The 26141-nt window shown below is 41.0% G+C and overlaps 1 protein-coding gene and 1 pseudogene across 2 annotated transcripts in view; one reads left to right on the top strand and one right to left on the bottom strand.

Annotated features, from left to right (window-relative positions):
* ATP6V0D2 (ATPase H+ transporting V0 subunit d2) overlaps positions 1-7305 on the bottom strand; it is a 47708-nt gene extending 40403 nt beyond the window's left edge. The window contains exon 1 of one of the 2 annotated variants that reach the window (XM_033439810.2): positions 7027-7305. In XM_033439810.2, coding sequence (XP_033295701.1) covers positions 7027-7156 — 130 coding nt within the window. In that variant the 5' untranslated portion in view covers positions 7157-7305. The remainder of the gene's footprint in view (positions 1-7026) is intronic. The other variant, XM_004276150.4, reaches the window with a different exon arrangement.
* A 7634-nt stretch (positions 7306-14939) lies between these two features.
* Positions 14940-17535, top strand: LOC101278252 (D-dopachrome decarboxylase-like; annotated as a pseudogene).
* Positions 17536-26141: the final 8606 nt, after the last annotated feature.

Here is a 26141-nt window from a genome sequence, read left to right as displayed (position 1 = left end):
AAATGGAAGGATTATTTTAGGAATTCCAAAGTCCAGCAGAAGAGGGTAAATTAATTCTTGTTGTATATACACTGCGGTTCAGGGGGTGTTCTTATGACTTCCCAGGAATTCTTATGGTTTACAGTTTACAAAACATTTTCAGAAATTTCTAACTCCCCTGGTAACTGGGAGTTAGGCCAGGGAGATACCATCTAAGCATCAGATAAGAAAGCACCATGACTAAAAGTTAAGCAGCTGGCTTAACACCCCAGAGCCAGAAAGTAGAAGAGCCAGGACTTAAACTCAAACGTGCAGACATTTCTAACGTGTATTTTCAGATTCTTACTATGTGCAAAACATAGCCTTGGGCTAGAGAAGCTAGGAGACAAAAAAGTATACAGTGTGGTTTCAATCCTTAAAAAAAAGTCTTTTTTTAAAAAAAATTCAGTTTTATTGAAGTATAACCAACAAATAAAATGGTAAGACATTTAAAGTGTACATTGTGGTGATCTGATATACATTTACATTGTGAAAGGATTCTCCCACCTAGTTAATTAACACCTCTGTCACCAGACATATTTATAGTTTCTGCCCTTAAGGCTTAAATTTAGGAGGGGATAGATTCATTTATTCATTCAGGAGGTAAGCCCTTAACTGATAATTCAGGGGACTAGATAGATAAACGAGACAAATGTCCTGCCCCAGGGTGACATACTTACGCAAATATCACAGATGCTACACAGAATTAGGTCCATTACAAGGCACAATAGAGCACAAAATTGAGAGTAGTCAATTCTGTCCCAATAGGGATACAGTAGAAAAGGGTTTATAGAGAAATTGACTCGGAAGTGGAGACTTTAAAGAGGAATGGGTGTTCTCCAGGAAAGCAGGATGGTGAATGGAATTTGTGGCTGAAGGAATAACTGTAGAAGGGCAGAAGGGTTCTGAGGAAATGCTTACCAGGTAGAGATAGGACAGAGTGCTCCAGCCTTTAAACTGAGTGAAGTTTATTCTGCCTGACGAAAGTATTTTTGAACAGAAAAGTGATGGTATTGTATATGCATTTTTAATACAAGGCAGAGAAAATAAGTACTATAATTAGAGGTACAAATAATGTCTAAAGGAGCTTGGTGAAAGTCCTTTGAAATAAGAGTCTTCCTTCTATATGAATTTTTTAATTTAAAAATAGGTAGTAAGGGGACTTCCCTGGTGGCACAGTGGTTAAGAATCCGCCTGCCAATGCAGGGGACACGGGTCCGAGCCCTGGTCGGGGAAGATCCCACATGCCACGGAGCAACTAAGCCCGTGCGCCACAGCTACTGAGCCTGCATGCCACAACTACTGAAGCCTGTGTGCCTAGAGCCTGTGCTCCGCAACAAGAGAAGCCACCGCAATGAGAAGCCTGCATACCACAACGAAGAGTAGCCCCTGCTCGCCACAACTAGAGAAAGCCTGCACGCAGCAATGAAGACCCAACGCAGCCATAAATAAATAAAATTAAAAAAAAAATAGGTAGCAGGTATAAATACAGGTAAACAATGAAAGGTCTCCTACTTGCCACCTACCTATCCACCACCCCCACCACTCATTACTAGCCCCAGTAAATTACTAGTTTTAGTTTCATTTGAATCCTTTCACAGTTTCTTTGTATCGAGACAATCATATAGAAAATATATTTTAAATGTATCTGCCTTTTTCAGTAAAGAGTATCCGTATGCTACACAGTTCTTCCCCTTGCTTTCCTCACTTAATACATCTCACCTATCTTTCCATATCAGTCCTCTTAGAGTGTGTGTGTGTGTCCTCATGCTTTTTTCTTTTCTTTCTTTCTTTCTGTTTTTCTTTTCTTTCTTTCTTTTTGTAGCTGCAGAATATCCCATTACGTGACTGTTCCATAATTTATCTAACCAGTTCCCTGCCAATGGACATTTTATTTGTTTTTCATTTTCTGCTATTCCCAACAATGCTACATGAAGTACCAGGTCAAATGTACATGCATTTGGAACTTTGAGGCCCAACTGCTATCATTAAGGGATTCTTATTTTTTCAATATTTTTATTCTCTAGAGTTGGAGCCCTTTTAGGGCAGGGACTATTTCTTTTCCATCTTTACTTCCTTGGCTCTAAAGGGAAAGTGCTTAATATATGAATTAATTCCCATATGAAGACACAGTTGGAAAGTAATGAAGGTCATGTCCCTTGAAAAGGAAATAATTGTTCGTGAGCTATAATCACCTCCTCTCATCCCCTTCCCAAAAATGATGGCAAAGAGGACGAGGTAAATGCTGGGTCCAGAGCGCTCTTACCACACCCTGAGAGCCAGAGATCACTTTCACCATAAATTTTAGAAAAGGCTATTTCTTACTAAATTCTAAAGCTCTGAAGTATTCATTTTACCACTTTGTCCTTTTTCTGAAGAAGAAAGAATACTTACAAAGTCTTGTTTGTAATTAAAAAAAAAAATCTGATGAAAATAGCAATGTTGCCATGAAAAGACATGGAGGGTCTTCAAAGGTATGTCACTAAGTGAAAGAAGCCAGTGTGGAAAGGCTACATACATACTGTATGATTCCAATTATGCGACATTCTGGAAAAGGCCAAACTAAGGAAGCAGTAAAGTGATCAGTGGTTGCCGGGCTGGGGGTCAGGGAGGGGGAGAATAGTCAGAGTATAGAGGAATTTTAGGGCAGTGAAAATACTACATATAATACAATAGTGGTGGATACACGTTATCCATTTGTCCAAACCCATAGAATGTACAACACCAAGAGTGACTGAATCGTCAACTCTGGACTCTGGGTGATTACCATGTATCAGTGTAGGTTCACTGATTATAACAAATGCACCACTCTGGTACGGGATGTTGATAAGGGGGAGGCTGGAGTAGGGGTTATATAGGAAATCTCTGTCTTTCCTCCTTAATTTTGTTGTGAACCTACAACAGCTCTAAAAAAAGTTTTAATTAAAAAAATTAGCAGTGTTAATTCTTCTAAAGACTATTTCATGTCCCTTTAACATTATTATTTTGGTTCAAGTTAATTTTAAAGAACTTGTTTTAAAAGTTACTTTTAAGAATTTTCTATGTGAATATAGCCTCCAAGCAGTACCATCGACACAGGCCTTGTGAACTGGCTTCCTCTCCTGTCCCCTGGAAGGACTGAGTCACAGAAGGTCCTAGTGACTGGTTCAGGTCATTGTTAGTCAGGGTCAGGCCTTGGAGTGGATGAGTATTTCTGACCACACTCACACAATCATAAATACTAGGATTTTTCAAAGCTTTTCTGGACAATTTTCATGTTTCTCTCTTCCAAATTTACCTGAAACCTTATATGTTCCTGGTAAGTGGTTCTAAAACAACTTGTTGGTATCAGGACACTTTTCTTTTAAAGACTAGAGGACTTCAAAAGACTAAAGGCAAATATAAGCTTTGCCAAGTTAGCTTTCCTTTACAGAAAATGCTTCAACACATAATACTATCCTGACACTGTTTTACCTACTCTTCTTTACCCATAATTTGTATGGTGCATATTATGTAAGAAAGTAAACAAATCCTAAAATCCTTAACTTCTGTCTCAATGAGTGTCGTTGAGTTCTTCTCTTCATGTCTTAAGCCAGCTCGGAAGGTGGCTGGGTTTCTCTCGGTACATTCACACATGCAACAGTTGCACTGCTTTTCACAAGTGATTTATTTCGCAACATCTTATAAAATAAACAGGCAGGACAGACATTATTTTCTATATCAAAATGGAGCTGAGGGCTTCCCTGGTGGCGCAGTGGTTGAGAGTTCGCCTGCCGATGCAGGGGACACGGGTTCGTGCCCTGGTCTGGGAAGATCCCACATGCCGTGGAGCGGCTGGGCCCGTGAGCCATGGCCACTGAGCCTGTGTGTCCAGAGCCTGTGGTCTGCAATGGGAGAGGCCACAACAGTGAGAGGTCCGCGTACCACAAAAAAAAAAAAAAAAATGGAGCTGAGAGCAACATGGACCTATTCATGTATCTTCCATTCATGCTCAGGAGGCAGACATTTTAGTGGAAAAGCAGATGCAGATGTCTGCATACCCCTCCCCTGACAAGGTGGTTAGATTAGTCACAGCCACTCTAAGCCTCAGAGTCCTCAACAGTTAACTGAGGAGATGAAACCCTTACTTTATTTAGATTGATTTTCTCATGCATCATTATAACCTATAGTTTGATGGCTCCTATTCAATATTCCTAAGAGTCTCCGAACAGATTGGCAACAGATTCAAACACAGTTGTAAAACGAATGGTTGAAAAAAATATATATATTAATGGGAGGAAAGAAAGGTAGAAACCATGAGATACAATGACAATAAAGCAATGGTGTATATAAGAGAGTTTCTTACTCGGGGTGCAGGATGACTTCAGGTGGTCCATGACCGCCTGATGTTATATGGAAAATTCTAAATGTATGCACCTGTGTGTATTTTTCTAAGAAGTTCATTCTTCGGGTCTTCAAAAGGGTCTGAAACCTTTCCTTCTCCCCCAAACTGAAGCTGAGGGTGGTTTTTCTCTGAATTCTTTAGTGAGCTGGCTAAACCTTGCTTTGTATCATGAAGACATTTCACATATTGTTTATGTTTAAATTTGCATTCCTCAGCCCATTTAAAAGCTTGACTGAAAACTATTGAGAATTCATTCAAATGGCTTCTCTCAGAAGCATTCATTATGCTCTGTGTTCACTAATTTTTTCTACCTTAATTTATGCTGATTTTATATATATGATTAACATTCCCCGGACACCAAACTCCTAATTAAATATGCTGAAGTGATTTAGGATTTGAGATTATATTGCAATTATTTGTAGCCAACAGAATTAGTTATCATCTACAAGATTTGTCTAGCTGTTTCCATTGCTAATGAAAGGAGAGGGTCTCCCTCAACTTGGGCAGTCCTGCCTTAACTCTGGCTCTAACTGGTCAGAACCATAAGGTGACCTCAGGAACATCGGCCCTACTTGAGAAGCTTGCAAAGTCACCTCTGAGTTTTTGTTTTATTTTGCCTTCTAATACTCTTCCTGGCAGTCTTGATCCTTAGTGCTTTCTTGTTTTTTCTAGAATAATCTAGAAGTTTTAAAGCACCCTATTATTGACATTATTATATTAATTTTATAAGCATGTTTCAAAGTAAACAAATGTAGTGTTTTTAATAATAAAAATACTATATATTTAAATGTGAAATCTTTGGTAAGCCTTTGAAAATACTGTAGCTTAAAGATAATTTCCAGGGACTTCCCTGGTATTCCAGTGGTTGAGAATCCATCTTGCAATGCAGGGGATACTTGTTCAATCCCTGGTTGGGGAACTAAGGTCCCACACGCAGCGGGGCAACTAAGCCTTTGTGCCGCAACTACTGAGCCCATGTGCTCTGGAGTCTGTGCGCCACAACTAGAGAGAAGCACACATACCACAACTAAGACCCCACGCAGCCAAAAAAATAATAAATAAATAAATATTTAAAATAAATAATTTTTTTTAAGAAAAAGATAATTTCCAGAATTGGGGGGGGGGAATGAGGAGACGGATACGAAGTGTTGATTATACAAGATGAATAAGTCCTAGAAATCTACTGTAGCGCTCTACTGTACAGCATAGAGCCTGTAGTTTACATACACACACACACACACACACACACACACACACACACACACACACACACACACAGTAATAACAGAGGGCAGGAGGAAACCTCTGGAGGTGATGGATGGGTTTATGGCATAGATTGTGGTGATTTCCCAGGTGTATTCCTATCTCTAAACTCATCAGGTTGTATACGTTAAATATATACAGCTTTTTGCATGTCAATCATACCTCATAAAGTGGTTAAAAGAAAGAGATCATTTCCATTTGTAGAGTGCTTCACAGTTCTTAACACATTCTCTCATGTCCTGCCTTATTTATTTCTCCAAACAACTCAGCAAAGCAGGCGTTACCATCAAGTTTTACAAATAAGGAATCAGGCTCAGAGGCTTTCAGCCCCAAGTCACCTACCTATTCTTGGCAGAGGTCAAAGTCAGGACTTTTGAATCTAGGATGGCCTCACCACATACCATGCCTCTTGATTTTTTTCTTAAGCTGCATTAAAGACAAACCTCAAATATGCATACTCTCGTGTTAATAGATACTGGTAAGTAGAATAGAATAAAATTCTCTAGACCAAGGTTTAGGGTATTATTATTATTTTTTTTGGCCATGGATCCCTGGACAGTTTGGTGATATCCTTCTCCAGATAATATTTATAAATATGTAGAACGAGGGACTTCCCTGGTGACGCAGTGGCTGGGAATCTGCCTGCCAATGTAGGTGACACGGGTTTGAGCCCTGGTCCGGGAAGATCCCACATGCCGTGGAGCAACTAAGCCCGTGAGCCACAACTACTGAGCCCACATGCCACAACTACTGAAGCCCACGTGCCTAGAGCCAGGGCTCCGCAACAAGAGAAGCCACCGCAATAAGAAGCCCACTCACAGCAACGAAGAGTAACCCCCGCTCGCCGCAGCTAGAGAAAGCCTACATGCAACAACGAAGACCCAAGGCAGCCAAAAATAAATAAATAAATAAATATGTAGAACGAAAATACATAGTATTACAAAGGAAACCAAATATTTTAAAATATAGCTATTAAGATATTTTAAAATGTGCAATAACATGATTCTTTATTAAGACATTAAATATCAAGGATGAGTGCAATATCTAGTATAATTTTGAAATAGTGAAAACATAAATGATATCTCAATGTATCTGTAAGAACTGTATGAGGATATGAAAACACTGAATTTCTGTTTGTGACAAAGTACTAACCGCCGTGATTTGTTGCCTACATTCATAATGAAAGGAAATGCTACATTTTACTTAGAGAATACTGAAAATAGAGGTGTAATATTTTTTCCTCGTCCAAGTTCATTGACCCCTGAAGTCTGGACCCTGGGCCTAAGAACCCGCCCTGGACTCCCAGGCCCCTGGTCCATGCTTCCAGTGGGCAGCATCAATCCCTTTTTTCCTTTTTAAACGGCGAGAAGAGCGGCGCTTACCTTCCAGGGTCTCACACTGGACCAGGTTGATGTAGTCCCGCTGGGTCAGGAGGCCGGCTTTGCATCCTCGCACAAGGCCCTCCAGGTAGCCATGGTCCGCGTTGAAGTACAGCTCGGCGCCCTCAAGCATGGGGGAAGCGGTCGCGGCCGGGAGAGGCTGAAAACAGCTCTGCGTCCCTGGCAGACCCCGAGGACGTGCACCAGTCTGGAAAGAGTGCTAGCAGTTCTCCGGAGTTACCGGGAAGCGATCTCTCAGCTGATAGTCGGGGTTTCGTGACTAGTTTCCTCCGCTTTCAGTGGCTTTCAACATCGCCTGCCCAGCCCTGTTTTTACATCAACAGTGAATCAGCTAGATAACCCGAGTGCACCCGGGAGCAAACCCTTGCTGGGAGAGGAGGGTCGTGAGAAGGCGGGGGGCAGGGCTCTTTCCCTGCGAGAGCAAATGGCCCCTTCCCCGCTTTGCTATTGGAACCCTTGCTACAGCAGAATGTTGTGTAAACATTCCTTCCCCATATGAGCTTCTGAGCTTTCAATTGTAAATTACATTTGTCCTAAGTGTCCTGAGGACTATCAATAAGAAGAAAGAGAGGACTTCTTTTTTTTAAATTAACTTATATGTAAATAGAGCAAACGTGAGCAGGTAGTTTGGAGAACCCTGAGAAGCTAATTCATCAGCACCGTGTTTGTAAAACCAGTGACTAGTAATGCCTTAACCTGGTCAAAGGTTCGTAGCTGCTTCCCTCCCTGCCTCCAGTCGTTAGAGGCAGAGACCAGAAAACAATCCTGGGAGCTGATACACAGTGTTGTGATTCTTAATAATAAGCCACTACCTTTGCAAAATCTGACCCTTTACAAGGCGCTCGTCATTTTCTTTTTCCCATTTGGATCTCAGGATACTCAGACGAGTATCTGGACTGATAGTATTATTACTCAAATCACAAATAAGGAACCAGCTCTCAGAAGTCGGGAGGCAGCTCAAAATGCACAGCTTAATTAAGCCAGGACGTAATTGTGGTTTTATGCTCCCAAAAGGAATGCTTGTTCTCCCTTACACTTAGCTCTAAAATTATATCAAATATCCTGAACACTATTTTACATATGTAGTATTTCACTTTCATACATATTGTGTCAAATTCTTAATTGAAGTTAAGGTGCCAGAAATTCTCCAGTCTCTTCTCAGTATTTCCAAGACTGTGAGCCATGTGGCAGAGCACTTCTCCCGGGTTCCCTTACCCTGCTACTCTCCGCCCAGGTGCCTCTTCCCAATAAAATCTTTTGCTTTGTCAGTACGTGTGTCTCCTCGGACAATCCATTTCCGAGTATTAGACAAGAGCTCACTTTCTGGCCCTGGAAGGGGCCCGTCCCCCTTCCTGTTACAGTTACATTGTGAATTGCAAAAAATTTGAAGAAATAGTCTTTCAGTATTCAAAAAACTGTTTTATTCAGCAAAGAAGCCACACACATTACATATGACTTCATTGTTTCATTTTTGTCCTACTCATTAATGTAAATAAAAATATCAACCAACAGTCACTGGAACTATACTTGTTTGTCAATTGCAACCATAGGTTGGCTACAGATTCTAGAGTTGAACAAAGATAAATGAAAGCATACTGTGAAAATCAATGAAATATATGGGATTTGTAAGAAAGAGTATTATTTTATTGTTATTTGTAAATTGGGTAATATGCATCCTTTATATCATAAAATTTATGATAAACATATATACATATTTTGGGGAGAGAGCCAGTTGTTAAATATTTAGAGCACAACACAGTCTTCATAGTTTTGCTGAGAACTAGCCCTGAATGTCCACATGCTCAAAAAAGAATGGATTTTGTGTGAGTGTGTGCGAAAAACTTCAGTTTGCCATGTTTTATATTTATAAGCAGACAAGTTCCAATGTTTCTTTAAAATGATAGACATCTACTTTCTCCACTATTATGAAATTAGTGGATGAAGCAGGCAAAGTATTTCCTTTTCTTCACATTACTCTTCTAACCTAGCAAAAGCAAAAATGTCTCATTCCTGCTGCAGGTACCTATCAAAAATGAGATCAAACTCATGGGATATGAGAGGAAACGCAGCACAGTGACAATAATCTGGAGCTTCTTTGTAAATGGGTCCTTCTTGTGAAAATGTAATAAAAATGTTCATTTCAGTGTTTAAACTACCAATGATGTTTAGAAGAGTGGGCTTTGGAGTGCGACAGAGTATGAGTTTAAATGACTTCCTCTCTCTGAGTGCCAGTGTTTTCATGTGTAAAATGAAGATAATAACACTCACCTCAGTTTGTTGTAAATATTAAATGAGATACAATCCTTAATATGCTTAGCAGGTGTGGGCTTGTGTGCTAAGAAGCTACTGCAATGGCTTCCCTTCTTCCTCCTGTTACTACAAACTGTAATCCTAATTCTTTAACTACACGGAGTTCCTGAAAGCCAGGAAGAGTATCTTATCATCTTTCTGTCTCTCAAGTGCCTAGTAGCATGCCTTGAGGGCGGGCAGAGACTCAAATAGCTGTTTGCTGGATAAAATTGCTCTTACAGAGTCTTTAGTTCCACGTTTCTCTAGGAAACACTATATTTGGTAATTGTATCCAAAGAATGAAGGTATTGTGGTTTTGTAGCATGCTATACAAATATATGTATATGTGTATGTATGCTTATCTATGTAGAATATATAGGACTTATTACAAATTTCTGTCAATTTTAAGAGCTCCCAAGAGTCATTAGCTTCGTAGCCATTCCCAGCCAAACAGTCCCTCGGAGTGTCTTTAGAGGCAGTGTTGTGTAGGATACAGTGCTGTGTAGGCCCTCTACACAGTGTTGTGTAGGCCCCCTGGAGTGGGCCCAGGATGCCATACTCAGTGACAAAGTCAAAGGCCAAGTCAAAGTCCTTTTCTAAAGCTATCAGCACTTCAAACAAATAAACTTTAAACCCTTTTATTATGGGACATTTCAAGCATATATAAATGGAAACAATACTTTATAATTAACCCCCATGTATCCATCACCCTGCTTCAATAATTATTCACTCACGGCCAGTCTTAGTTCAGCTTTACCAGGGATCACGAAGGTTTTTCCCCATAGGGCCAAATAGTAAATATTTTCGCCTTTGTGGGCCATACAGTCTCTGTTGCGACTACTCAACTCTGCCTTTGTAGCAAGAAAGCAGTCATAGATCACATAAACAAATGAGCCTGACTGTATTCCAATAAAATTTTATTTACCAAAAACATTGGATTTCCCTGGTAGTCCAGTGGTTAAGAATCCGCCTTCCAATGTAGGGGACATGGGTTCGATCCCTGGTTGGGAAACTAAGGTCCCACATGCTGTGGGGCAACTAAGACCACGCACTCTGGAGCCCTCCCGCCAAAACTAGAGAGAAGCCCACGTGCCGCAACTAAGACCCGATCAGCCAAATAAATAAATAAATATTTAAACAAACAAACAAAACAGGTGGTGGGCCAGATTTGGTCTGGGCCATCTTTTTTGGCCCTGCTCTATAACATTGCCTACTTCCTCCCTATCCTTAATTATTTACAAGTAAATCCAAGATATCATTTTTTATCTATAAATATTTCAGTTATCTCTAAAAGATAAAAATCCTTTAACAATAATATAATATTGTTACATATACTGTATTATACATTATAATATAATCATGACTCCATTGTACTTGAAGTTATTCCTTAATATTATTTTTTTATTTTTATTTATTATTATTTTTTTTTTTGCGGTACGTGGGCCTCTCACTGTTGTGGCCTCTCCCGTTGCGGAGCACAGGCTCTGGAGGCGCAGGCTCAGCGGCCATGGCTCATGGGCCCAGCCGCTCCGCGGCATGTGGGATCTTCCCAGACCGGGGCACAAACCCGTGTCCCCTGCATCAGCAGGCTGACTCTCAATCACTGCACCACCAGGGAAGCCCTATTCCTTAATATTAAATATCCAGTTAATGTTCAAATTTTCTCAGCATAATTTTTTTTACACTTGGCTTGTTGGAATGAGGAGACATTATAATTGGGTTACATGCCTCTTAACTTTCTTTTAGGTACGCCTTCCCTCCCTCTAGCCCTGCTTTTTGTTTAAGACACTTGGTCTCAGGTTCTGGAGAGTTTTTCACAGTTTGGAATTTGCTGATTACATTCTGAGGTGTCACTGAACTTGTTGGTCTATCTCCTGTTATTCCTATAAGTTGGTAGTTAAATCTGGCCACTAGATCCCTTTCATGTTAGATTTTTTGCAAGAACACTTAACAGCAGTCTTGAATGCTTCCATCAGGATGCATGTAACGTATCTCTTTTTTTTTTTTTATGTCAGATGCCATTTATGATTACCACTTAGGTCCACTGTTTCATTCAGTCACAAAATGATTATATTTTAGTTTATCATTCCTTCTTCATTTATTAGCTGGAGAACTATATAAAAAGAGACTTTTCAACAACTGTTGGTTACCCTAGTTTACATTTCATATAAGAAAGCAGGATAAAGGCTCAACTCGTTCCATTTACTTACTAGTTTTCCAAATAACAAGTTGGCTCTTAGCATCCTCCAAAAGTGACAAATAAGGGTTGTTTTTCAAAATAAAAAATATTATTATTAGCATATGGATTTAAGCATAGTCATCCTGTTTTCTGATATAACCCCAGTAGTCTGACAAATTCCTTGCTTTCTGTAGACAGGCTGTTCCCTACTCATTTTGTTCAATTTTTACCCTGACCTGGAATTGGCTATTTCTCCAAGGAGCTCTGGTTTAACATTGTAGTTCTTAATGAGATTTCGCAGAAAGGCAAAGTCTCCGCACTGGAGTGGGCAGTTCAATTAGTGGTCTGATAGCCCCGCGCTGCTCACTGGAAGCTAAGGTCAGTACATGAAGGTGGCTGATTTCTAAGAGCACATGTGCCCAGTAGAAACAGTGCCTTTGTAGATGGGTTTGTGGTTGCCTCTCCTTAACTGTTTTCTCCAGTACTTAAGTTTTCTGGTTAGAACATATCAAAACAGAACAAACCTCCCATATCAGTCCAAAAAAACACATCATGCTGAAAAATTGAGTTTTAAAGCCACATGAACTTAAATTCCGTGTACGTTCTTCAAGTGATTAAAGTGGGCTACAGTGAGAAAACCCAGAAAGCATGTGACTGAATTCAGGACAAGAACACTGCAGGCAAAGCAAGACTGCTCCCTTGACATTGATTCGAAACAGCTATCACATTGCTCAGCCAGAGTGTGTGTACTCCCGGTTAACTCCTTTCTTATAAGCCAGAGTGTTTGCCAACTGTCATCAGCATCACTGACTTTCTGGGCCACTTCAGCATGAAGGATCTCTCGTCTGAGGTTAAAAGTGGGACCATTTATGCTTTGTTGGTTTTGGATAATTTAAAGTTTTAAGGGTGTTTTAATATTTTCTTCTTGCTAAAGAGAATACTAAAAGTACTTCACATGTTGGCTGGTGATGAAATCTGTTTTGTCAGGGATTTGTAATGTGCTGTTTGCCTTAATGATTCAGTTTTTATACTTTATCAAAATTATATTTTTGCTTTTATATGTTAATTAAGGCTGGACCTGATACAGTATGTGTCTTCCTTCATAATAGCTTATTGTTCTTCAGTGACCCTATTTAATTTCTTACCACAAAATCTGTTCTAGGGCAAAAATTTTAATCTGATTAGAAAAGTACAAAAAACAATCATCACTCATAATACTTAGATAAAATATTTATGTAAGTATAACTCTAAAGCAAAGGTAAAAAGTTCAAAACCCTGGGCTTCCCTGGTGGTGCAGTGGTTGAGAATCTGCCTGCTAATGCAGGGGACACGGGTTCGAGCCCTGGTCTGGGAGGATCCCACAGGCCGCCGAGCAACTAGGCCCGTGAGCCACAACTACTGAGCCTACGGATCTGGAGCCTGTGCTCTGCAACAAGAGAGGCCGCGATAGTGAGAGGCCCGCGCACCGCGATGAAGAGTGGCCCCTGCTTGCCACAACTAGAGAAAGTCCTCACACAGAAACGAAGACACAACACAGCAAAAAAATAAATTAATTAATAAACTCCTGGGGCTTCCCTGGTGGTGCAGTGGTTGAGAGTCTGCCTGCCAATGCAGGGGACACGGGTTCGTGCCCCGGTCCGGGAAGATCCCACATGCCGCGGAGCGGCTGGGCCCGTGAGCCATGGCCGCTGAGCCTGCGCGTCCAGAGCCTGTGCTCCGCAACGGGAGAGGCCACAACAGTGAGAGGCCCGCGTGCCGCAATTAAAAAAAGACCAAAAAACCCCTTCTACCCACAACATCAAAAAAAAAAAAAAAAAAAAGGTCAAAATCCTGTTTATTTAAAAAGATTAGGGGCAGTAATTTACTTTAATCCAAATTCTATATTCTGGCTTGCAGAGAAACGAATATCTACCTGAGAAAGATGATTATTTTCCCTCATATTTTGTTTAGTCTTTATCGTTTTCTGCTCTGCTTACCAGGGCAATGCATACTTTTTGCAAAAATTTTAACTATTACAGCAATGCATGATATGAAAGTCCCTCTAAAACCACTCTGAAGAGATAACCACTAACAATAGTTTGGGGAACATTGAAAGAATGTTATTTAAACTCCAAGATATTTGCTGCTCCTGGTGCCAGGATTAATTTTTCAAAGGGTCATTTTGGTTTTGAACCACAAGGGGTCATCATAACATTACAGCAAGCACCTTTTCACTTAATTTACCCGTCAAAGAACAATTCAACAGAGTAAATCTGAAGGCTTTATTCAACAATTCATGAACCAGGAAGCATCCCATCTGGTAACTACAAGAGCACTCCCAGGAGTGGTACAGGCAGAAGGTTTTTATAGAAAGAAGGGTGGGGAGAGGAAGTCATTAGTAAAAGAAAAGAAAGGATTATTTTGGGCCAGGACAACTTATTTTTGGAGGGAAGAGACCCAGAGGGTTTTATCATGCAGCATGCGTCTTCTTCCTTTGGGATGGGGGGTGGGGGTGGGGTGGGGAGAAGGCCAACATGCTGACTAGAAAATTCCAACTGCGTGATTAAGATTACATTTCTGAGGCAGGTTGAAACTGCAGTTAGGTTAGCTATGAAATCTAGGTGGTATCATGGGCTTTAGCAAAAGTGGTGCTGTTTGGGGCCTGTGGTTTTTCTCTTTAACATACATTACCTATAAATTTTTCATTTAAAAAAGTCGCACTGCAGCTTCCACAAGTGACTTCCTGTTGTATATGTTAGATGTTTTTGGACATCTCATTAAGTGCCAAGGTATTCTCCTACTTCCTCTCTCTTGAAGGCTCACCAAACCATCACTGGTCTTCACCATAATGCAAGCCCTTCTTTTCTTCCTCCTAAAGAGCAATTTTTTAAAAATGTTTTCATCTGTTATTTCACAGTCTGGTTCCGTTTACCCTACATGTTCACTGCAACTTTTCTTGTTTTAAGGGTCTGTAAACAAAAAGAACAGAGTGTCTGTTGTTTATCATCCAGTTACACAAAGGGATAAGTTGCACTGCAGTTACCCACCGACTCTACGCCCTGAATTTGCAGTCACCCACTGACTGTACGCCCTGAATTCAGGGAATTCAGGATGGCAAAAACAGGATGAAGCATTCTGTGTTTAGGATTACCGTCCCTAGACGGTTAAGATGCATATCTAAGGAAGAATTTCAGTGACTCCAGATTCTTGCACCTTCCCATACATAGAAAAGCGCTAAACTCATTGACGTGAGATGTCTGCTTCTGTGATTAGCAATAATTTCTTACCAACATGTACGCATGACTACATGTATTCCCCAGCCCCAAATTCATATTTATACTGGCTCTTCCCCTACCTCTTCAGAGCAGTACCTCAGAGCTATCTGAGAGGCTGTCTCCAGGCTATAGTCCTCAATAAGGTTCCCAAATAAAATAAAACTGAGCTTTCTCCGCTGCTGCCCTTCGCACAGCGCTGGACTCGGCAGTTCGTTGAACTGCACACGAACTTGCCCGCCGGCCGCGTGCCCGCGGGCCCGGAGAAGCGGCTGTGCGCGGCCACTGCTGCCACCCTGGGCAAGCCTGAGGACGTGAGCATGGGCCGGGGAGCACGGGGTGGGAGGAGGTTGACTGACCTGGGTCGGAATCTGTCCCCGCCCCGGCTCCCCAACCGTGAGCCCGACCCTTCCGCGCCCGCCCGCCCCGCCGCCCGCCGAGTCTGACCTCCAGCTCTCTGTGACCCCGCGGCCCCGCATCCGTTCCGTGTCGCCTTGCCCAGTCAGGACCCCGACGTGACCTCCAGTAACCCCGGCCGGTGCCCCCAGCTTTAATCCCTTGGGGCCCGCGCATCTCCACCCCGCGCTCCCGCACTCCACGCGCCCCGGTCCTCAGCTCGATCCCGGCCTACGCCGGCTTCAGGTTAAGCTTTCGTGTCCCTGCAGCGCGTGAACTTGACGGTGCGGTCTGGCTTGGCCACAGCGGTGAACGACTTGGCGGATCCCGGCGCGCAGCTGCTGGTCTCCTCCATCGGTGTGATGGGCACACCGCCTCTTCGAGTTCCTTACCAAGGAGCTGGAGCTGGCCCAGGACTGATGCTTAGGGGCAGGGAGAGGACCCTCTTGGGACTGCTGCGCGGCCGGGAGCAGGGATCCCACCTCAGGCCCCTCCTAAGTTTGGGGAAAAAATAAATTTCTCACCCTGTGCAAGAAGGATCTGGTGCCCCAGGGCCCATTGACCCCTTGCCCCCCCACCCTCCGTGGTGCAGCCACTTTCAGAGTGGTGGTGGAATTGAATGAATTCCTGGCTCTGCAGTGGTTCCTGTGACACCTGGGTAAGGTGTGGCCTCTTGGACCTCAGTGTTTCCATCTGTGAAGTGGGAAGGCTGTCTTTAACCACTCCCTGGGGGCACTGCATGGGATGGCACTATACCGTACTTGCCCTGGCACCTGGCAGGGTGGGATGTTGTTACCCTGACAAAACCAAAGCCAGTTATCATCTGCCTTCAGACTTCTCCACATCTTAGGAAAACAGGAGTAATTTTCTAGAACTTCTCCAAGCAGGTCAGGAGGAATTTTGGGTATGTTCTGAGGCTGGGACTTTTGGGTCCCATGTAAGGTTCCCAGGAGGGCCACGGAGTAGTGGAAAGAGCATTGGACTGAATGTCTGGAGACCTGGGTTCTGGGTCCCGAGCAGCTGGGGGATCCAGACAAACCCGGAAATGAACCATCTCTGGTTTGTACCCTTCTCTTCTGTGAATAGAGAGGCATGGATTAAATGATTCCCAAGAAGCCCCTACGGCTCCCAAACCTGGGATTCTGTGGCAAGGTTAACATTTCTTCCCGGGTGAAAAATATTCCTGAGCCAAGTCCATGCCTACGAAGTACTAAGTGCATGAGAAGCTTGAAAGAACCTTCCAGAATGGAGCCTTCATTGGCCCAGAAAGGCTGGTGAAGAATGGTCACTTCCGGGGCGGGAGGGGGCTCAGACCTGGTCCTCAAGCTGGGGAGCGATAATAATTCTAACAATGATAAGTAATGCGTAATTTACCACGTGCCAGATACTCGATAGGTAACTCACATGCATGATTCCATTTGATCCTTAGAAGTTTTGTCCCCGTGTCCACACCCCTCATGCGGACATGCCATCCCCATGAAGTAGATATCTCCATTATGCCTATTTACAGATGGGAAAACTGAGGTTGTCACATATACCTCCTTGGCCCCAGGCTATCCCAAGTATCCTGTTTCTTCACAAAGAACTTCCTGTCACTTCTGTGAGAGAGGCACACTCACTCCACAGATATTATGGGGGTGGGGGAGGGGGTGGGAGTCACCCTGTGCTTGGCCTTCTTAAGCCAGGCTTTGCGAAAACAGGTGGCTGGAGCACTGCACATGTCCCCAGGGGGCCTGCGGTTTGGAAGAGAGAGGGTTCCCCTGTGAGCCCACAGACGGCATACAGTGACCATGGAGGCTGCCGTGTTGAGAGTCTGTCCTGGGAGGGCGATGATGATGTGCAGTCACCATCCCATCCCTGACATGCCCACTGCCCTGTTGGGGGTTGTTGGGAGAGCATTAATGGGGTGAGGCAGGCTTGCAAAATGCCTGGGGGCTAAGGCAGGCTGGCCTGGGAGCCCATGGTGGGTGTGCATGTCTCCGGGTCTTGGAATGTGAGGCATTAACCCAGGAGCTGATGACATCTTTTTCTCTGTCCCCTGAAGGATCATTATCTGCTTTCTTCCCCTGGATCCCAGGCAGATTGGCAAGAATGGGACAGTTGTGACTTTTTTGTGATTGGCATGGAGGGTGTCCAAGGCATCTGTGAGCTGGCAGCCCCTTCCAGAGAGGCCTCCTGGCAGAGTGAGGGCCTGGTGGATACCAGCTTCTGGCACCCCCATGTGCAGACATGCCTGTGACCTGTCAGTTCTCTTCCCCATCCTCATGGCAAATAAACGAAGAGAGCTTTGTCTCTCAAACATGAAAAACTAAAAAATAAAATAAAATAAACCTGAAACTTAGTGCTCTTAAGCTGTGTGTGTGTGTGTGTGTGTGTGTGTGTGTGTGTGTGTGTGTTTTCTTTTCAGTCGACAGTTTCATAAGAGATGTTCTGTGGGGGTAAAGAAAAGCTCTGTGAAAAAACAGGTTAGATAGTACATCCCATCCTGGACAAAGTGCATGTTAACATACTGAAGTCGCTGGGCAGTCCTTTGGTGATCAGAGCCACTTAACTTTAAAACAGCATTTTCCAAACAATTGATTGGACAAAGACTCCCTTCGTTTGGGCAATTAATGTCTTTAACAACCTGAAGAAGTAGTATTCTTTGGAATAGTATTTGAGAAATTCTGATTTATAACATTAATTTTAAAAAGCTATAAAACTCGTATATCATACTATTGTATAAATATTCACGTTTCACTTGAAGAAATTATATATTTTTGAATTCACATGTATTTTATAATGTAATAACCTTACAATGTTTTCTTCTGCCCTCCAAATGTTTCTCATTTTTATTTTTTTCTGTCTATTTATTTATTCATTTTCGGCTGCATTGGGTCTTCGTTGCTTCACCAGGCTTTCTCTAGTTGTGGCAAGTGGGGGCTACTCTTCATTGCAGTGCGTGGGCTTCTCACTGCGGTGGTTTCTCTTGGAGCACGGGCTTTAAGCGTGCAGGCTTCAGTAGCTGTGGCACCCGGGCTCAGTAGTTGTGGCTCATGGGCTCTAGAGAACAGGCTCAGTAGTTGTAGTGCACGGGCTTAGTTCCTCGGCGGCATGTGGGGTCTTCCTGGACCTGGGCTCGAACCCGTGTCCCCTACATTGGCAGGCGGATTCTTAACCACTGCACCACCAGGGAAGCCCTATTTTTTTCTATCTTGATGGCAGAGATCCCAGGACCTGTCTTGCTACAGCAGTAAGCTTGTATGGTAATTACATGAACTAATGATGGAAAATTCACCAGTGGGAATAATAAATGGCATTGTTATGCTGAGAATACTGTTTCTATTAGAAAATATGAACTAAGAAAAATGAATTGTTAGGTAGAAAGGTGATTTTACATTATTATAGAGGTCATTATTATACATTATATTTACATTATTAAAGATGTCACAGAAGAAAGATTTGTAATCAGAGAGAGTTTTATACAAACAAACCTTATAGTCTTAGAATAGGAAGGGATATTATCAGAGATAATTTGATAGAATGTCATACCAACTGAAGAAATAAGGAGGAATTCATGGCTTTTTGTGTCTAATCATTAAAGAATCTGAAAAAGAAATTTCTTGATTTAAGAGTTCTCCAAATGCTACATATAATAGAATTGTAAAACATACTGAAAATTATAAAGAACTTAGGAACATCAAAAACAGCCTTCTTACCTCAAAGAAAGGGAGACCCAACTTCAAAAAGTTAAGTAATTTTTTTTAAAAACAGAAGTTACAAATCAGTAATTGCAGATCTGGAGATAAAACAAAGATATTCTGACTCTAGGTTTATGATTAATTCTACTATTTAAAAAGTGATTTATAAACTATTCATAGTTTTATACAAATATGAGGTTATTACTGGAGTGACCTTAGAGCTGTATTCTGAAATGGGATTATTCTTTAGGGGGGAAATACCTGTACTTCTCCATTTCAACCACTAGATAGCAGGCTACTGAATAAAACACAATATGGGATTTCATAGGTCTAGAGTGGTAAATAGGGTCAATGAGAAGAATGGGAAATTGCAAAGTCACAAAAGACAGGAAGTTATAAAGATTTGGATGAGTTGGTATTTACTTGAGGAGAATGAGGCCGAAACTTTCCCCTACTTCTAACGCAGTGAGAGCCAGGTCTAATGACTCTTGAACCCTGAGATATAATTTGCTTTGATGATCTCAAATGGGTAGAAAATGAGAAACTGTTCAATCAAAAATACAAAGGCTGGGCTTCCCTGGTGGTGCAGTGGTTGAGAGTCCGCCTGCCGATGCAGGGTATAGGGTTCGTGCCCCCTTCCGGGAAGATCCCACATGCCGTGGAGCCATGAGCCATGGCCGCTGAGCCTGAGCATCCGGAGCCTGTGCTCCGCAACGGGAGAGGCCACAACAGTGAGAGGCCCGCGTACCACAAAAAAACAAAAAAAACAAAAAAAACAAAAAAAAAACAGAGGCTGATTACACAGTGCATTTCAACATCACAGTGTATCCAAAGTAGGAGTCCTGTGTGAGTTCGATGCAAAAGGCAGAAACAATAAAGGGAAAAATTAAAAGACTTCTCTCAAATATTTAAAATATCTGTGTTGAAGGGGATGGTGGTGGCTCATCCCATGTCCACCACACAGTGGGACTGAATATTCAATAACAAAAGAATATTTAATTAAATTGTGGAATATCTACACGATGGAATGCTGGTTAGCCACTTAAAATCATCTTTTAGATTTTTTTTTTGACACGGGAAATAAGGATACTGATTGGTGGAAAAAAATTACATTGAATTATATATACCATGATATTTTTAGGAAATAACAATATACAAATATGAAAATAAAGGTATTTTATATACGTCCATAAATTAAAGTTATTATTAACAGTCAACTTTCTTTTTGTGTTTTCAAAAAGGTTGTGCTAATCACGTATTACCTCTGAAATTGGAAAACAACAAAACTAAACATTAACAGAAGGGTTGGTAAAGCACCTCCTTTGCCATAATCAGTACCTGATGCTCCCCTGCTGTCCACTGTCCAAGCCATTCAGAGCTTGCCCAGCGCTCTCGCTCCCTCTCTCTCTCTCTCTCTCCCCTTCTCCTGGTGCTGGCTACCTCATATCTGTTTTCCCTGGAGATGATGACACTTGGGTGGGTCTATGAATTTACTGTTTAGGTGCCCAGTTTTGCCATTTATGAGCAATAGCACTGAATATGGTTATGATTCTTTGATTTAAATTTTAATGACTTTTACATTTGAATGTCTAAAACAGTATTTTCAAATTGTGGTTTACAGACCACTTTACACTGGTTTGTTAAAAATGCACTTCTTGGTCTTTTTCCCAGGCTCAATGAATCTAAAATTTTGGGAATAGTGTTCTGGAATTTACATTTTTAACTAGCTCCCTGAGTTTGCCTTTTTGTGTTTTTAATTAACGTTTATTTATTTATTTAATTTTGGCTGAGTTGGGTCTTTGTTGCTGCGCGCGGGCTTTCTCTAGTTGCGGCGAGCAGCGTCTACCCCTCATTGCGGTGCGCGGGCTTCTCATTGCGGTGGCTTCTTTAACTGCGGAGCATGGGCTCTAGGCACACGGGCTTCAGTAGTTGTGGCTCGCGGGCTCTAGATCTCAGGCTCAGTAGTTATGGCACGCGGGCCCAGTTGCTCCGCGGCATGGCATGCGGGATCTTCCCGGATGAGGGCTCGAACCCGTGTCCCCTGCATTGGCAGGCGGGTTCTTAACCACTGCACCACCAGGGAAGTCCCGTGAGTTATTTTTATGCACATTATAGTTTGAGAACCTTTGGTAATGGCTGAGATCAAGCATGAGAAAAATGAGATAAAAATATCAAACTAGTGAACGCACTTAAAGTCTGAATATAAAAAAAAAATAAAGTCTGAATATTTATCAAACTCCTCATCTGAGCTATTTTTCCAGCAGATGCTTATATATTCAATATTTTTAAAGGCACAAACATATAGGGACAAACTAATAATAATAATTTTAATAATCTAAGCACTCCCCCACCACCCACCAAAAATTTACTACTTCATGAAAGCACCCAGTATGTATGTGGCAATTGAATTGAATAAACCAAGAAGCAATGTCTTAAAAAATAAAATGAAACAAAACAGCATTTCAGAAATAAAGCTTCACATAATGGAGGAATAAATCTGGATTTAAACATTCTCTGCTATTCCTGACGCCAAATGGCACCTGACAAATTTGGACACCAGAGGAGTTGATGACAGGGTGAAGAGATTAAGTCTTGAAAGCTTTCACAGCTGGCTTTTCAGCTTGACCATGGGCTCCTCTTGGGCACAGGGCTGTGTCCCACATTCTGAGACTAACATGTGGAAGGAAACTGTGACCTCCAATTTCAATCCATAGCGGGTTTCTCCAAAATGTTGGAGAGAGAAAATTGGTCACAGACTAACAGTCAGAGAGAAAAGCATTGCAAGGGTGCAGTTGATGGTGTCCTAGGAAGAGAAAGCTATTTCCCTGGAGAGAAAGGCTTGTATGGGAACAACAGATATAAGAGAAGTATCAGGTTGTGGAAATGCCCCGAAACTACAAGTCAATCAAAAACCAAGGTTCTTTTCTCTGTTAACTTTTTTTATAGAGTCTTGCTTGAATTAAACATGGCACCATGGAAATCCAGGGCATGTTTCAGTAAATTGTAAAAAATGTTGATTTATTTAGGTTAGAAATCAGTCTCTAAGCAACTGGTTTTGAAATGTTTATGAAAACTGTGCAAATATTTTGGGAATAAAAGTTTTGATTTTTGTTTGTTAAAATGCTCATTTAAAAAGAGTTCATCTAAGTATTCAAATATGGTTTTCTTTCCATAACAATTGTCTTGATACTTGATTATCTGTGGCAGTCATGAGAATTGCACCTTGAGAACCTCCTACTAGAGGAAGCTGACTTACTGAGGGACAGCCAACTGTGCATTTTCGCAGAGGTAACCTCTCTGATGCCCAAGTGTGGTGGGCATACTCAGACCTATTATTGAGAGACAGGGGATGCTTCTCAGCTCACTTTGTTAAAGTTTGAAAGCTATTAAATTCAGGGGAGATTTGTTATAAAACAGGAGATAACTAATACAACCCCTTAAAGCCATTTACTTATGTTAGTTTTTAGTGTACTATGTAGTTATTATATATAATATATTACAATAATGATATTTATTGGGCATTTATAATGTTCCAAGTACTGTTCTAATTGCTTTACATGAATGGAGTTATTCACAGCAACCCTATGACATTTGTGTTATTATTATTTCAAATTCATAGATAAGAAAGCTGGAGTGATGGAGAGGCTAGGTAACTTTCCTAAGGTCACAGCACTGGTAAGTGGTGTTAACGGGACTTGAACTTGGAAGTCTACTTTCAGAGCCAAGCTCTCCTGAGGTGACAGTCAAGCTGTCACCTGGGGCTGTAGTCATCTCGAGGCTCAGCTAGTGGTAGAGAATCTGTTCCCAAGTTCAGTCACATAGTTGTCAGCAAGTCTCTGTTCTTGCTGTTTGATTTTTGGCAGGAGGCTTCCTTCCGCACCATGGGAACTTATCTCATTAGTGAGATTACAAATGAGATCATACTATATAGAGTTTGGTTTTTTTACCCCACCCCGAAATATATTGTAAATATTTTTCCATGTAACTAAATCTATTTCTAATCATCATTTTTTTTTAAGGTTCGGATGCAAATTGTCAACTTGAAAAGGCAGATGCTTTCAGGCAAATCGGCTAAAATATCATGGAAATACTCTCGCTGTATCTTCTTTGATTTACGCACAATATCAGGGAAACTTCACTCGTCAGTTGGCTGTCGACGTCTTTGAGTCATTACTATTAAAAAAAGCAAAATTTGTGTTTTTTACTTGACAGCAGAGATCTTACCTGCAATTTATTATTATATACTAACATTTATCTTCTTTTTTTGCAATTATAAGATAACTTATAAAACTTGAAATTCTACAAGAGCTAAATATTCTATTTTTCAGTGCTAAATGTAGAGCTATGCAAATTAACAGGAGTGATTCACTACTATAGTGGAGACAAAGTATTTTCAGTAATTGAAAATTTCTTACTGACTTGTCTGAATTATTATGGTTTTTTTGGTGTTATGATAATGAAAAATAGTCTGCCAAGGGTAGCAGGAACATTTCTCTCATCTCTGAGTTTCACACGAAGGCATCCTACTTAGAGGTTCTTTATTATTGGTTTATGAGAAGAAAGCTCAGAGAGGAGCTTTGCACTGTTGGTTCCACATTTCACTTTGTATGTGAAATTGGCTTAAAAGAGCCCCATACTAATTGTCTTTACAAACACAAACCCTACACCTTGGGGAAAAGGAAGTCAATAAGATGAACACCTACACCTTCAAACTGATGTTTCAGGCATGAGATCACTCTAGAGAAAATTAATCCCAGTAGGTGGAATCTAAAGAAAAGGAAAACTTGAAAAACAACAACAAAATTGCAGCTATTCCAAGAAAAACTCATTCCAAATGAAGCAAATTCTTCATTTTTATCTGTTAAATATGCCATTTGGTTATATTTTTTTCTTCTTAATCTAAAGAAGAGAGTATAGAATTGTAGGGCTTCCCAGTGTATCACTCCTTGAGACCTCCCTAATTTCTTGCGTTGCTCTTTCTTTCACTGAAATGTACTAACTACTTACAATAGAATAGAATACAAAAATTCATAATATTTTTCTATTTTCCACCAATATTATTCATGTACGAGAGAAATGAGTTTTCCCTAAATGATAGTCTAAGTCTTTAATGAGTTTTAGATTTGGCATAATTCTGTAAATCCTTTCAGTGCAATATTCTTTAGGGACTGGATTATAATTTGTTGAGTATACCTTTCACACACCAAGTTACTTAGTTGACTCAATTTATGACATATAAGCCAGAGTGTTATTCTAGGAAGTTCCTATGGGTTCAGAATCTCTATTGCCTAGGACTCAATGTGCCCTTCTAACTCTGCTATTTAAAAACTGGGTATAGGAGGGAACCCAGCACTGAGTGATTGGAGCTATGCGTTACGTATTGTTTTGAACATTATGGCTGACTAATGAGAATTTATGACTTTGGGGTAATAAGTGGGAGCTGAGGATGAGGTAAGTTTTTTTTCTTTAGAAACTGGAGGTTCAATTTATTTAATACTCTTCAGAAAACACCACTAGAGTAAAGTTTAGCGCAGAATCAGATGTTTAACACCATTTTCATTTCTTCAACTGGTGTGAGTGTTACAGGAAGCCATTTATAGGCACTAAACACAAGGACATAAAAATAAAAGTTCATTTAAAATGGGCCTTAAGTCTAAAACTTACTTGAACAAATTTATTACTTCAATTAGGATAAAATATATAATTTAAATAACTATAAATAATTAATGTGTAAATAGCATGTGGTCCCAAACAGTGTTTGCGTGGTCTCCAAAACAATGAGGCAATTACGCACAATAAAGAGAAATACACACAGGAGACCCTGCAGTAGGATGCTATTCTACACGTTACTGATCCTTTTGGAGGGGTTTGTTGGGCTAAAAGAACACACTGAAGATGTGTGGTTAACATTTTAACATTTTAAAGCTTGGTGAAAACCCTTAAAAGTTTCGAATGCGTAAGTAACTTTTGTCTCCTGGAACGGAATTTATATTGTCAACAACACTTCCATTTAATTGTTGGTGCTTTCCAAAAGAGAACTAATCAGTGGTTTCTATTTACTGTTTTCATTTCTAAAGAGCTTAAAAACCAGTGTTTGTTTTAGACAATTTTCAAGGAAAATTCAGGCTTAGCAGGAGGCTCTTGACAAAGCTCTCCCTGCTGGGTGGCCAGCTGCCTAGAGGGACTGCCTTGCGGGACTGAGGCAGGCCGTCACCGCTGCCCAGGGCCAGGATTCACGGTAGACGCTTCCTATCTGCTGGGCCGCATGCATCCTCACAGCCCTGTGCTCCCTGAACAGGAGAGCTTGCTCTTTCAGCAGCACCTGAACGTTTTACTTCTCTCCATCTCCTCCCTTTTCTTCTCTTTTCCATTCTGCTTATTTTGCCTATTCTGAAAATTAGTTAAAAACTTGCGACACAAAAGCATGAATTCTTCACCTGCTTACAACCAACTTTCTCTCTTTGTTTCCCAGTACCTGGCGAATCTTGAGGGTTCTTTTTCATGAAAAGTCTACTATTTGGCACTTAAGCTCCCTTTGCAGGATGGGCTCATTTTCTCTAAGCTAAATCCAAGTCGTGTTTTACATTTTCCTTCAAAATACACTTCTTCTGGGCAAATCCATGACTAATTGACTCACCACAGATGGTCTCTGTTAAGCCAAACTAAACATTAAACAAAATTAGAAAGGATACGACCATTGAAAGAGCACTAGACTGGGAGACTTGGCCCTCACTTCTGGCTCTTCAACCTCTGAGGGGTACCTGATCTTGACGTGTCTGGCTGGTTTTGACTGAATTTCACTCCCCACACATCAATTATATAAAATTTATTAATGTAAATTATACATAATCAATATATTGATATCTGACCAATACATAAAATATCATTTACTAAAACGATATGTATAACATATACTCATGTATAAATAATTATGAACACAAGGATGAAATAGATAAAATAGATGATATATCATATAATAATTTCAATTAATAATTAATATTATACATAATTAATACTATTTTTCCCCCCCACAGATTTTACCCTTGTATTTGCAAAGTGTATTGGGATGGGTTCTAGACAGAGTTTTTCTGTCTCAGATGCAACACTCAGAGGGTGAGGCTCATGTCTCTTACAGATGTAGGAGTTAGCGGAGTGCCAGACACAGACTAGTGTGCTCAATTAATGCAGTAGAGGACAGTGATATTTTATACTTTAAATATTATAAGCTCTTAGAGCTTAAAAATATTATATTTAATGTTCATATCATCTGGATATGAGTGCGCTCTGCCTTGGAGACATAAA

The sequence above is a fragment of the Orcinus orca genome, chromosome 17 (genome assembly GCF_937001465.1).
Source record: "Orcinus orca chromosome 17, mOrcOrc1.1, whole genome shotgun sequence".
Classification (NCBI taxonomy): Eukaryota; Metazoa; Chordata; class Mammalia; order Artiodactyla; family Delphinidae; genus Orcinus; species Orcinus orca.
Note: the sequence above shows the minus strand (reverse complement) of the source record. Positions and strands in the feature narration are given on the sequence as shown.